At 49.6% G+C, this 12,869-nt stretch overlaps 2 protein-coding genes across 3 annotated transcripts; both read left to right on the top strand.

Moving 5' to 3' along the window:
* The first annotated feature begins 3,044 nt into the window (after positions 1-3,044).
* On the top strand, positions 3,045-11,246 carry LOC146356020 (uncharacterized). Of its 2 annotated transcripts, XM_084831794.1 has the most exons (4): positions 3,045-3,129; positions 4,652-5,619; positions 7,914-8,093; positions 11,169-11,246. In XM_084831794.1, the coding sequence occupies exons 2-3, from the start codon at positions 4,843-4,845 to the stop codon at positions 8,061-8,063; spliced, it is 927 nt and encodes a 308-aa protein (XP_084687920.1). In that variant the 5' UTR covers positions 3,045-3,129; positions 4,652-4,842; the 3' UTR covers positions 8,064-8,093; positions 11,169-11,246. The 2 variants fall into 2 exon arrangements, with proteins under 2 accessions (XP_084687920.1, XP_084687921.1); XM_084831795.1 differs by lacking the exon at positions 11,169-11,246 and having other exon boundaries at positions 7,882-7,991.
* Positions 11,133-12,398, top strand: LOC146356019 (uncharacterized). Its single transcript, XM_084831832.1, has one exon. The coding sequence runs from the start codon at positions 11,243-11,245 to the stop codon at positions 12,011-12,013; it is 771 nt and encodes a 256-aa protein (XP_084687958.1). The 5' UTR covers positions 11,133-11,242; the 3' UTR covers positions 12,014-12,398.
* Positions 12,399-12,869: the final 471 nt, after the last annotated feature.

Genomic DNA, 12,869 nt, shown 5'->3' with positions numbered 1-12,869 from the left:
GGCTGGTGCTGATGGGAGTTGTAGTCCAAAACATGTGGGGGGCACCACATTGGGGAGACTGCAACGTAGCATCTGACACCAGCCCCCTGGCCTGCCTTCTCCCCATAACTGTGCACGGGAAAGGCAAGCAAAGGAGGGCAGCTCAGGGGGAGAGCATCTGTTTTGCATGCAGAAAGTTCCATCCATAGCATTACCAGGTAGAGCTGGGAAAGACCCCCTGTCTGAAACCCTGGAGACCTGCTACCATTGCCAGTCAATCTAAACTGGAGGCTCTTAAGCTATGGTCCATGAGCTCCATTATGGTGGAAAGGCTGAGAAACAGTCGAAAATATTTGTACAGCTTGGGACCAGGCTACCTGAAAGACTGCCTTCTCCCATATGAGCTGGCCCAGTTCTTAAGAGTGGCAATGCGAAAGAGGGCCTTCTTGGTGGCGCTCCCTGGCTGTGGCACTCCCTGCTGGGGGAGGCAAGGTTCTCCCCCTTTCTGTTGTCCTGCTGGCAGGCAAAGACTGCTTTCTCCAAGCAGACCTTCGATGTGTAAGTGGGTGCTGCTGGGGTGGCTGCTGTTATTGTTGTGTTTCTAATTGTTTTTAACATTTTTGTTGTTTATTCAGTCAGTCGCTTCTGACTCTTCGTGACTTCATGGACCAGCCCACGCCAGAGCTTCCTATCGGCCGTCGCCACCCCCAGCTCCCCCAAGGTCGAGTCCGTCACCTCCAGAATATCATCCATCCACCTTGCCCTTGGTCAGCCCCTCTTCCTTTTGCCTTCCACTTGCCCTAGCATCAGCATCTTCTCCAGGGTATCCTGTCTTCTCATTATGTGGCCACAGTACTTCAGTTTTGCCTTAATATCATTCCCTCAAGTGAGCAGTCTGGCTTTATTTCCTGGAGTATGGACTGGTTTGATCTTCTTGCAGTCCAAGCCACTCTCAGAATTTTCCTCCAGCACCACAGTTCAAAAGCATCTATCTTCCTTCGCTCAGCCTTCCTTATGGTCCAGCTCTCGCAGCCATAGGTTACTATGGGGAATACCATTGCTTTAACTATGTGGACCTTTGTTGTCAGTGTGATGTCTCTGCTCTTAACTATTTTGTCAAGATTTGTCATTGCTGTCCTCCCAAGAAGTAAACGTCTTCTGATTTTCTGGCTGCAGTCAGTGTCTGCAGTAATCTTTGCACCTAGAAAGACAAAATCTGTCACTGCCTCCACGTTTTCTCACTCTATTTGCCAGTTATCAATCAAGCTGGCTGCCATAATCTTGGGTTTTTTTTGAGGTTTAACTGCAACCCAGCTTTTCCACTTTCTTCTTTCATCTTCGTCATAAGGTTCCTCAGCTCCTCCTCGCTTTTAAAGTAGTATTTGCTTATTATTGTTTTCATCAAATTTTCTCAGTGATTATAAGCCACTTTGAGTGCCATTTTTGATAGAAAGGTGGGATAGAAGTCAGATAGATAGGTAGTTGTTGTTGTTCAGTCGTTAAGTCGTGTCCGACTCTTCGTGACCCCATGGACCATAGCACACCAGGCCTTCCTGTCCTCCGCTCTCTCCCGGAGTGTGCTCAAGTTCATATTAATTGCATCGGTGATGCTATCTAGCCATCTCATCCTCTGCTGTCCCCTTCTCCTTTTACCTTCAATCTTTCCCAGCATCAGAGTCTTTTCCAGTGACTTTTCTCTACGCATTAGGTGGCCAAAATATTTGAGCTTCAGCTTCAGTATCTGTCCTTCCAATGAGCAGTCAGGGTTGATTTCCTTTAGGATTGACTGATTTGACCTCCTTGCAGTCCAGGGGACTCATAAGAGTCTTCTCCAGCACCACAGTTCGAAAGCATCAATTCTTCAGCACTCAGCCTTCCTTATAGTCCAGCTCTCACAGCCATATGTTGCTACTGGGAAAACCATAGCTTTGATTATACGAACCTTTGTTGGCAAGGTGATGTCTCTGCTTCTTACTATGCTGTCTAGGTTGGCCATAGCTTTCCTCCCAAGGAGCAAGCGACTTTTAATTTCATGGCTACAGTCACCGTCTGTGGTGATCTTGGAGCCCAAGAAAATAAAATCTGTCACTGCTTCCATTTCTTCCCCTTCTATATGCCAGGAAGTGATGGGGCCAGATGCCATGATCTTAGTTTTTTTAATGTTGAGTTTCAAACCAGCTAGATAAATAAATACTTGTCCTGGCACTTGATTTCTTTTTTCCAATGAGAGAGATGAAAGCCATTTTGACCTGGGCCAGATTACCGAACTGGCTAACAAGGCTCTGGCCTTGGGCCCACGATTTCATAATACGATGCAGTAAAGATATGCCAGTTACAGTGAATTTTGCTGAGCCTGACCTGAGGCTAAAGCTGACAAATATTACATCCTGACTTCACTGAACATTGCTCACAGAAACAGGCACATCCAGCACATTAGAAAGGCAAGATCGCCATATTTAAAATACATGTGCTTTGATTTGTAGAATTACACCCCACCCAAAAGTATAAAAAGAAAAGGCTTACGACAGTGAACGTTCCCCAACTTTGTGCCCTCCTGATGTTTTGAATGACATCTCCCAGGATTCCTAATCATTGATCACGCTGGCTGGGGCTGATGGGAGTTGAAGTCCAAAACATCCGGAGGGTCCCAGGTTGGGGAAGGCCGAATCTAACCAGACTGGCAGCTGAACCTTGCTTAAATACTGGCTATATCACACTGGTTGACATGGTTCGTCCAGATGTTTTGGACGTCAGCTCCCGTCAGCCTCAGCCAGCATGAGTAGTGGCGAGGGATGATGGGAGTTGTAGTCAAAAACATCTGGAAGGCGCCACGTTGCAGAAGGCTGGCCTACGAAATAATAATTAAAGAAAGAGCGGTTGGTGACCAGGAATTTATATGATGCATTTCCACGCACCGTGAAGCACGCAGGTATGTATTTAGCTATGAGGGTTAAAGAGAGCCACATAAACTAGCTCTCTCTGCTTCCTAGAGAGGCCAGGAAATGTAGGATGCTGCCAAGAGGAGACCTCCCTCCCTCCCCCTTCCGCCTTCCGTGCCCTGATGAGGAATTGGTTCCTGTATTTTGCCAGGCTCAAGAGGGAAAGGCAGAGCGGGGGCAGAACATTTCCATGGAGCGGAGCAAAGAGTGGGTGAGTCGGAGGAGGGGGTGACATGTGCGGGACAGGGGGCTGCAGGGGCTGGAGAGGAAAGAGGCCCTAAAGAAGGAGATTTCCCAGAGTGACGCCTGTACATGGTCTACTCAGAAGTAAGCCCCATTGAGTTCAATGGGGCTTCCTCCCAGGTTAGTGCGTAGAGCAGAGGTAAGCTATCCGGTGCCCGACGTGTTTAAGACCACAACTCCAGCCAGCCCCAGCCAGCATGGCCAATGGTTGGGGATGATGGGAGTTGTAATTAAGGAATCTGGAGGGTGCCCGGTTGCCTACCCTTGGGGGTTTAGGATAGGAAGTGTATTCTCTCCCTAAGTCAGCATGGCTGGCTGGGGAATGCTCGGAATGGTGGGACTTTTGTCTGTCTAAACATGCATAGGATTGCGCCCCAAGCCTGTGCCCTCCGTCCATTCATTTATCTATTGCTGTTGCTTCCGCATGGAGGCTTGTTTTGCTATTCTGTACTGGAGTTTATGTTTTAGGGCACAATCCTAAGCACGTTTAGACAGAAAAAAATCCTATAGCTCCCATTATTCCCCAGCTGGCCATACTGGCTGGGGAATGCTGGGAATTGTAGGACTTTTTTTCTGTCTAAACATGCATAGGATTGCGCCCTTAATCAGTGATCTTAGCCACCTTTTGTGAGGGGTGGGGTCTGACTATGGTACAGAATAGCAAGTGTATATAAATACTATGTACGTCTCCCTCTCTCCTCCCCTTTCTTCGGATAAACAATTTTTTTTTACCTGGTTGTAGTTTTATTGATTTTTGTCTCCTGATAAAGACAAGGAAGCTGCAGTGAGATTCTTCTTGCAGAACTGTGAATCTTCCTCTTTTAAAAGGAGAAAGCTGGAAATCAGCAAGATCTTTTATGACTGCCGTTATAATTTATATAGCAACTGTCAGTGTACACTTGCCACTCTGTGCATGTATATCCGTGTTTTAAAAGTGGGACCTGCAACAAAATGTTGCAGTGTGGAGTGTTTTGGCTGATCAAGGTGCCGGACAGCCAGCCAGGTCCTCTTCCAAGATATTCCATTGCCAGCCATGCCCTATTCCAGGATACTATTCCCCAACTCTTCTCCCCTCCCCCACCTAGTTTTCTGGGTTTTTCTGCCTCCAGTCTGAGCATGCTCAGCCCTCACTGGGCTTATTTTGACATTTTCTCCTTGTTAGGGTGTTCCTCCATCACCACCAAAGATTTCTTTGTACTTCTGGAAACCTTGGGGTCTCCAGCAAGCTTGCTGATACCTCACTCTGCTGCATGGGTGGTTCTGTTTTGGCTACATAAGCAACGACACTCAGAAAATTGCAATTGCTATTAGTATTTAACAACCTTCCCCAACCTGGTGCCCTTCAGATATGTTGGATTACCACTCCCATGATTCCCAGACAGCACATTCTGTGAATCTGAGCTAGACTGGCAGCCAACCAAGGCTTTAACATTGCTCTCTCTCTCTCTCTCTCTCTCTCTCTCTCTCTCTTTTTGCTCTCTTTCCTTCAGGAAGAAAGAAAACCCCAGTTTCTCAACTGTTTTTTAGGTAACACTCTGGGGGGGGAAGGCTCAAGTTCTCCATTTTGCTGCTGAGAGAACCTGAGCCCCACACACACGTCAAGAAAGGCGGAATGTTTTCCTCAGGTTTGTGCTGCGGGATATGAGTTTGGGAGCCACGGCTGGGGCAAGGCCAAGACAAAATGGCCGCTGAGGCAGGAGCAGCCCTGCCATCGCTGAGCCTCCAGTTCCAGCTTGCCCTTGAACAGCAGCGGGGAATCAAAACGGAGGCACTGGACCCGGCTGACACCAACACTCATGAAATCCAGGTGGTGTGCGTTGGCGAGCCGCTGGGATGGGCAGCCCCAACGCTGGTCAAACAGGAACCAGAGGAGGTGGGTTGGGAGGCCCAAGAGACGCAGGAGTTATTCAGAGCCGCCCAGTCGCCTCATTCAGGACAGGGGAACCTGCCGCTGACAGGGCCCACACCTTGGGACGAGAGCAAGGCTTTCCCAGCCTCCTTTGAGGGAGTGGCCAATGCCTGCAAATGGCTAACGGTAGAGTGGGGGACTTGCCAGGCGTCTGTTGTCGCAGGGAAAAGCCAGCAGGCCTCCAATGGGCCGAACATTGCCGGAGCGAGGAGGGACTGCGGAGAAGGGGAGGAGGATGTTCTTCTGAGGGAAGCGGTCGGAGCGGAGGCCCAGCGCCAGCGGTTCCGCTGCTTCTGCTCCCCAGAGGCTGGGAGCTTGCGCGAAGTGTACAGCCGGCTCCGGGACCTTTGCCACCGGTGGCTGAAGCCGGAGAGGCACAGCAAGGAGCAGATCCTGGAGCTGGTGATCCTGGAGCAGTTCCTGACCCTCCTTCCCCCGGAGATGCAGAGCTGGGTCCGGGAACGGGACCTGGAGACCTGTGCCCATGTGATCGCGCTGGTGGAGGATTTCCTGACAAGGCAGCAGGAGACTGAGCAGTGGGAGCAGGAGGTGACAGGGGTTCCACCTGCATGTCTCGGGGTTCAATGGGGAAATGCTGGAGGAGGAGGAGGAGCCCCTGTCTGCTGATAAGCCATTGCGTTTGAGCTGTGTAATGCAGCCTTCCTCCACCTGGTGTCCTCCAGAACTTTTGGACTTCAGTTCCCATCAGCCCCAGCTCAGCAGGGCTAGTGGTTAGGAATCCTGGGAGTGGTAGTCCAAAATACCAGGTTGGGGAAGGATCGTGTGAAAAATGGAGACACGCCTGTCTGTTGTGCCCCCTCTGTCACATCTTCAGTGCCTGTCTCTACCGCCCTCTGTCCATTAGGAGTTGAATGTTGTAGGGCAGGGTGCGGAACCTTAGCCCCGGGGGTCAAATCCGGCCCACCTGCAGTTCCAATCCAGCCCTCCAGGGTCCCTGAGAAGGCCCCGCCCCCTTCTCTTGGCCCTGCCCCCTTTCCCTTGGTGGCTTCCCAGCATTTGTGTAGTTTTCCCCCCTTTCTAGCAGGCTGAAACGCCTCTTCAAAGGTTTAGTTACTGGCAGGAAGTGCTTTAGATCACGATCCCATGGATTGCGTTCCCCATAGAAGGAAGCTTCTGAGCATCCAGTGCTCTGCTATGCTTCTGCCCGCAGGGCAAGAGGAGCGAAGGAGGCCATTTTCTCGAAGGTGCACTGCAGGGGCCTGCTGGAGAGACCATAGGGTTTCTTGCATCCCAGCCTCTCCCCTCCCCTCCTGGCTCACCAGAACACCTGCTTTTCCCTCCCTCCGAGGCCCCATTTGCCACCTTGAGAAGCAGCTGGCATGGTGCTTTCTATGGCAGCTGTGAGGAGGTGGGAGTGGGTGATCGGAACTCAAGAGTCCCCTTCCCGAGGTCATGGCAGTATCTACATCCCCTGAGGGGGCTCCGAACAAATCTCTGGTCCCTGGGATGCTCTCCCAGGAACCATAGGATGGCCCTCTCCAGCTACAGTATGCTGGTATGTTTTGTATTTTTGGCCCCACCCTTTGTGCCCACCACTGGAATGTGGCCCCCCGAGAGCTTCTCCGAAATGGAATTTGGCTGTCAGGCTGAACGTGATTCAGCAGCCCTGTCTTATGGGGTGGTTGTAGTTTAATGGATAATTCTTACGGCTGCTTCAAATTGTGTATGTTTTTGTTCTATTGTTAAGTCACCTTGAGCCTTCTTCGTTTTTGAGAAAGGCATCTAAGAAATACTACTGCCCTACTACTTTAGGTTTACTGACACAATGTAGAATTGTGGAAATCAGGTTTCTAAATTGTACGGGATGCCTATGCAAGTAGAGTAGGGCCATGCTGCAAAAATTACCCCTCCGATGCCTGGAGGGCAGAGCAGAAATACTTGCAGGGGAAAACCAATCAAGTGAAGCACACGTACAGTGTGATCCTGTATATGTCTACTCAGAAGTAAGTCCCACTGAACTCAGTGTATAGTCCCACTGTATATAGGATTACAGCAGGGAGTGGGAATGAGCAGGCTGCATCCAGCCCCTGCCCCCGCCTCAGTGCAGCCCTTGCTGCTCTGCAGAATTTGACAATGGTAGGATGCGGGCGGGGGGCGGGGGTTTCTAAAAAAAGGTGCCTTTAGCTCTGTTTAGCTCCATAGTGCTAAAGGGGGCAAATTCAACTTGTTTGCAAGCTAAATTTGACCCTTTTAGTGCTACGGAGCTGCTCTGAATCACTAATATGGTCACATATAGCTTGCAAACAGGCTAATTTTAACCCGTTTAGTGCCATGGAGCAGTTTGCCACTGAATTTCGGTGGCAAACCACCTTTTTGTTTAAATTAGGGGCTCCCTGAGGACTGCACAGCGGCCCACGGAGTGCCAAAAAATGCCTGGGAGAATAAAAAGATCTTCTCCCAGCACCGCAAAGAGTATGAAGTAGGAGCCAGGCGAGCCTCTCTGGGTGTTTGTGTATATGTGAGGCATTCCGGAATTCGCGTGCCACCACTGAAAAGGCCCTCTCCCCTCTCACTACCCACTGCTCCTCGTTTGGCAGGGGCATTCCAGAGAAAGGCCTCAGAAGATGAACTCAAGGACAGGGCTGGGTACATATGGGAGGAGGAAATCCTAAATATGAGCCTGTTGTATCCATTCTGCTTGCCCAATTTAACTTGTCTTTGTTCATTACGTTACGCAGTAATTTTCCTGAAATGATGTACTTAAAAAAATAGAAAACGCTTCAGCCCACGTCGCTGGCATGTAAACCCACTCTCCGCCACAGTCTCTCTCTCTCTCTCTCTCTGTCCCAGATCTGAGCGGAACCCTTTTGCTCTGGTTGCAGGACCTGGGGCCCTTTGTGGAGGTGACGGTGGATTCCCCTGAGGGGGAGCAGGTTCTGTCAGGTGCCTGGCAGAGGCCTCTCCTCAAGGATATCACGCAGGAGCGGGGCAGAGACGCTGGATCATTGGGTATGCAGATCCAGAGTGGTTGACGGCTTGATCCTATGCATGTTTGTTCAGAAGTAAGTCCCTTTAAGCTCAGTGGGACGTACTCCCAACTAAGCGTGCGTAGGATTTTAATGTGAAGGCTGTTTCCAGACATTGCACTTTTAGAGCGCCAGTTTATACATATAACGGAATCAAATGGTTATGCTCTTGCTAGAATGTACCACTTCCAGATGCAGGTGAGTTGGGGATGGGAGAGGGATTATACATTTGAACGCTCCCAGTATAATAAAAAAGTCTTCCTGCACATACAGAACAGACCAGGCCTCAGTCATTCACACTTTTGTCACTTCCAGGTTTAGATTACCAGAATGTGCTCTACATGGGCCTGCCCTTGAAGATGGTTCAGTAGCTTCTGTTGGCACAAAATGTGGATGCTGAGGCTCTGACTGGAGGCAGCAAAATGAGATCGTGGAACTCCAGTGGTTTTATCTTTCCCTATATTTCCAATGCTCAGGCTGTGAGTGCCGCTGCTTCCGTAGTCAAAATGGGACTATGTATGCACAAGGGCATGGAGAATCTCAGGGAAACCCCAAACTTTGCAGAAGTATGATTTTAAAAAAAAGAATCACCAGCAAATCCTAAAGGGGTTAAGGGCAGAAATTCCGTATAAGATTTTGTCATGGGTCCCTCTAGTTCTTTTTTATTATTTACTTCCGTGTATCTCTGTCCCGCTTTTCTGGGTATGCCCACAAAGTGGCTCGCGAAAAGTCAGAACACAATAAAAATGCGAATGGAAAAGCAATCGCAAATCAGTCAAAAAGACCAGCCCTAAAACTAATTGGCAGCTGTTCAAAAACAACAACAGCAGATCAGCCATGAGAACTGCAGTGTTATCATCCCTTGAAAAGCCTGTTGGAAGAATACAGGTTTGCAGAGACTGCCTAAAGCAGCGCCTGGCTCAGGTTGGTGGCAGGGCAGGCACTGGGCCCTCCTGAGAACTTGAACCCTTGGCAACTGCCTGATCGAACAAAGGTGCCAAAGCGGGAGAGCATCGAAAACAGACCCATGAATAGAAGAGAAACATCTTGGGATGCTGAAACAAAGATTTTATTTCCAAAAAAAGCCCAACACGTTTTGGCCTATTTGTATTTTAAGGTCTCGTTCAGGGGGTTGTAAAAGAATACAAGACAACACAGCCAAAGTGCTGTAGTGGCTAGAATGTTGGACCAGGAGTTGGAAGATCCAGGTTCTAGTCCCCACTCAGCCATGGACGCTCACTGGGTGACTTTCGGCCAGTCACAGTCTCTTAGCCCAACCTACCTCACAAGGTTGTGGTTGGGAGGATAAAATGGAGAAGAGGAGGATTATGGACACTGCCTTGGGTTAACCCTAACTGTTAAGGAGGAAAAAGGCGGGATATAAATGTAATAAATACATAAATAAGTAATAAACACATTACTAAAATAGTATAGAATTTTTGGCATTAAGAAACACATAAAACATTGCACACTGCAGATAGGCCTGTGCATATTTACTCTCATATCTGGAGAGGACTGTGCTAGAGAGGAAAGGAAATGTCTGAAAATTACATAGCTGTTACAGAAGTGGTAGAAACTCCAGTTCCTCATTTTGTCCCTGAGGGGATAAGAGGTCTAATCGTAAGATCCATTCCGTTTCCTTTCTCAGCAGGCTTGTTTATTATTTATTTTACAAATAAAATATTTGTTTCAGCATCCTGAGATGTTTCTCTTCTTTTTGTGAACCGCCTGATTGAGCCAACCCCTGAATTTTGGGCCTGTTTTATGTTTATTAAGAGGTGGTGTATGAATACTGGAAACAAAGAAATTGCTAAGTAAACATGGAGGGATTCTGTGGGAATTGTAACTTTTTTGGTTACGATACTCTGGATTTTTCGAGTCTCCATGCTCTAGGCCAGGGGTGGGAAACCTATTTCATCCTGAGGGCTAAATTACATTTTGGAGAAGCTTTCAGGGCCTGCATTCCGGGGTGGGGGTGGGGGTGGGGGTGGGGGGAGGCAACAGGGCGGGGCCAAAGGGGGCAGGGCCAGAAATACCAGCATATGTTAGCTTTAGGCTGCAATCCTATGCATGTTTAGACAGAGAAAAGTCCTACAACTCCCAGCATGGATGGCTGGGGAATGCTGGGAGTTGTAGGACTTTTCTCTGTCTAAACATGCATAGGATTGCAGCCTAAAGCTCTTATTACCTCTAGGAGAGGCATTTCAACCTTTTAGAATTGGGCAAAAACTGCACGAAAGTCACGAAACCACCAAACAATTGTTGGTTGAGGGAAAAGGGGTGTGATTGGGCCCCCAGGAGGGCTAGATTTGGCTCCCGGGGCCTGAGGTTCATCACCCATGCTCGAGGCCCACACATGTTTGCCTTTGGCCCCGCCTACTTAGCCTTTGGCCCTGCCCACCCCTGGAACGCAGCCCCCAAGACCTTTTCCAAAATGGAGTTCGGCCCTGAGGCTAAAATAAGTTTGATTTCCCTCCTGCCTCCCGTTTTCTTGCCTCCCTTCCTGTCTCTTCCTTCGCAAACAACACACTCCAGGAAACAAAGCTCCAGGCTAACACTACTTCATTTGTTAATGACTAGCTTCATTACAAATGCAGATTCTAGGAAGCTCTCAGACTGCAATGAACCAGCTAATCCACACATCTACGAATACTGATAGAGGAGATGAAGTAGAAGTTAGAAAAGTTGCCAGCAGTCTGGGCATGAACTTCACACCAGGCTTGCTTGGCAGGGATGCCCCTCTCTTAGGGTGACCCCCTCCTACGTTGGCTCCCATGAGTGGCCAACCTGGCAGAGCGTCTTAGCTCTTCCCCTACCTTCCCACTTCACTCTGTGATGGACTCTCGTGTCCCTCAAGTCATGCCCCTGGCCCCCCTCTGCCTTCTCCTCAGCTTGTGTTCTCATGATGGAAGAACGGGGGAGCCGTTCAGCCTGTGCCATCTGTGTGTCAAGGGCCTGGGAAGAAAGTCTCTCCGTATCTGGGCTCACTGGGGAGGGAGCCTCCCCCTGTTCTGGCTGTTCCCATTCTGAATCTGAGCTGCCAGACATCTCCACACGCACAGATTCATTCCTGACGGTTCCGCTTCACATCTTGCCCGTCTTTTCTTTCAGGTGGCGCTACGGTGTCTGAGAATGAGGGCAAGGGTGGGCAGCGGGGAGCTTCGGAGCTGGCAGATTCCTGCAGGATGTTCGTGGAGGAACCCCAGGGGTGTCTCATGCTCAGATGCAAAAGCTTTGAGGAAGGCTGTGGATCAAAGAGGCAGCAGGAACAACCGCCGGTGATGATATGGGCCGAACCCACGGGGCACACGGAAGCCGATGGGCCCGTTACGGAAGCGACGCCCCATGGGATGGCGATCAAACACTTGTGCCCAGAATGCGGTCGGAATTTCCAGCACAAATCGACCTTGATTCGGCACCAGAAGATGCACACGGGCGAGAAACCCCATGTGTGCCTGCAGTGTGGGAAGACTTTCCGCCGGAGAGACAAGCTGATCAGGCACCAGAGGATCCACACGGGGCAGAAGCCCCACGAGTGCCCCGAGTGCGGGAAGAGCTTCCGTGAGAGAGGGAAGCTGATTAACCACCAGAGAATCCACACGGGTGAGAAGCCCTACATTTGCCCCGCGTGTGAGAAAACCTACCGTTGGAAGGAGGAGTTTGTGAAGCACCTGAGGATCCACACAGGGGAGAGGCCTTATGCCTGCCTCCACTGCGGGAAAGCCTTCATCAGCAAAGCCCACCTGGTCTCTCACCACCGGATCCATACCGGGGAGAAGCCGTATGAATGTCCGGAGTGCCGGAGGCGGTTCTGCAGTAAGCAGAGCCTGACCAAGCACCAGCGTGTCCACGCGGGCGAGAGATCCTATGAGTGCCAGGACTGCGGGAGGATCTTCCACTACATTTCCAACTTCACCAAACACCAGAGAATCCACATGAGCGATGGAATCCTCTAGAGAAGGCGCAATTAGAGTGGGGGGTTTGCGATACATTTTACTACTTCCTTGGCATCGTCACATGCTTTAACATTTCCAGCCAGCCACGTGCCAGATATTGGGGAAAGCAACTGTAGCTCAGTGTTTGAGTACATGCTTTTACGTGCAGAAGGTCCCGGGTTCAAGTCCCAGCTTCTCCAGTTTAAAAAGGGTCTGCTACTAGGTGATAGGAATGTTTCTTCTCCCTGAGTCCCTGTGTTGCAGAACTCAGAGTCAGAGAGACCACGGAGTGAAGGAAAAAGAGATTCTTTATTTAACGCGCGGGCTTAAGGCTGGAATCATTTCCAAAGAGCCAGAAGCCCCGAAATACATCAGCACATTGTTTTTATAGACATTGTGACACATATGAAACGGCTCCTCCTCCCCCTCCCACGTGGGGTTGCAGTCCTCAACATTTCTTCTCCTAGTACCATTGTTTATAATACAAGAACTGGGTTATAGGGTAGCCATGATAAGGAGAGAACAGAAGAGAACAGCAGAGAACAAGATATACAATTGTATGACCTTTGACAAGATAAGGAATTCCTGTGTCTCATCAGCTTACAACAATATATTCAAGGGAGAAAGAGCTCAGCAAGAACATGAAGCATGAGACTGCATGAGGCTACTTAGTCTGACCCCCGATATGGCTGCTACACCTGGAGAACCGCTGCCAATCAGAGACACTACTAGGCTAGATGGACAAAGGATCTGTACAAATTCCCAAATCCATATTAGCGTGATACCTTTTATCAGGGCAACCAAATGGTCACCCCCAAAATGTGCAAGCTTTCAAGGTCTGCAGGTCTCTTCATTGGGCAAGATGTTACGAAAAGCT

The sequence above is a fragment of the Heloderma suspectum genome, chromosome 2 (assembly GCF_057233095.1).
Source record: "Heloderma suspectum isolate Gila_16-S chromosome 2, 16-S_ref, whole genome shotgun sequence".
Classification (NCBI taxonomy): Eukaryota; Metazoa; Chordata; class Lepidosauria; order Squamata; family Helodermatidae; genus Heloderma; species Heloderma suspectum.
Note: the sequence above shows the minus strand (reverse complement) of the source record. Positions and strands in the feature narration are given on the sequence as shown.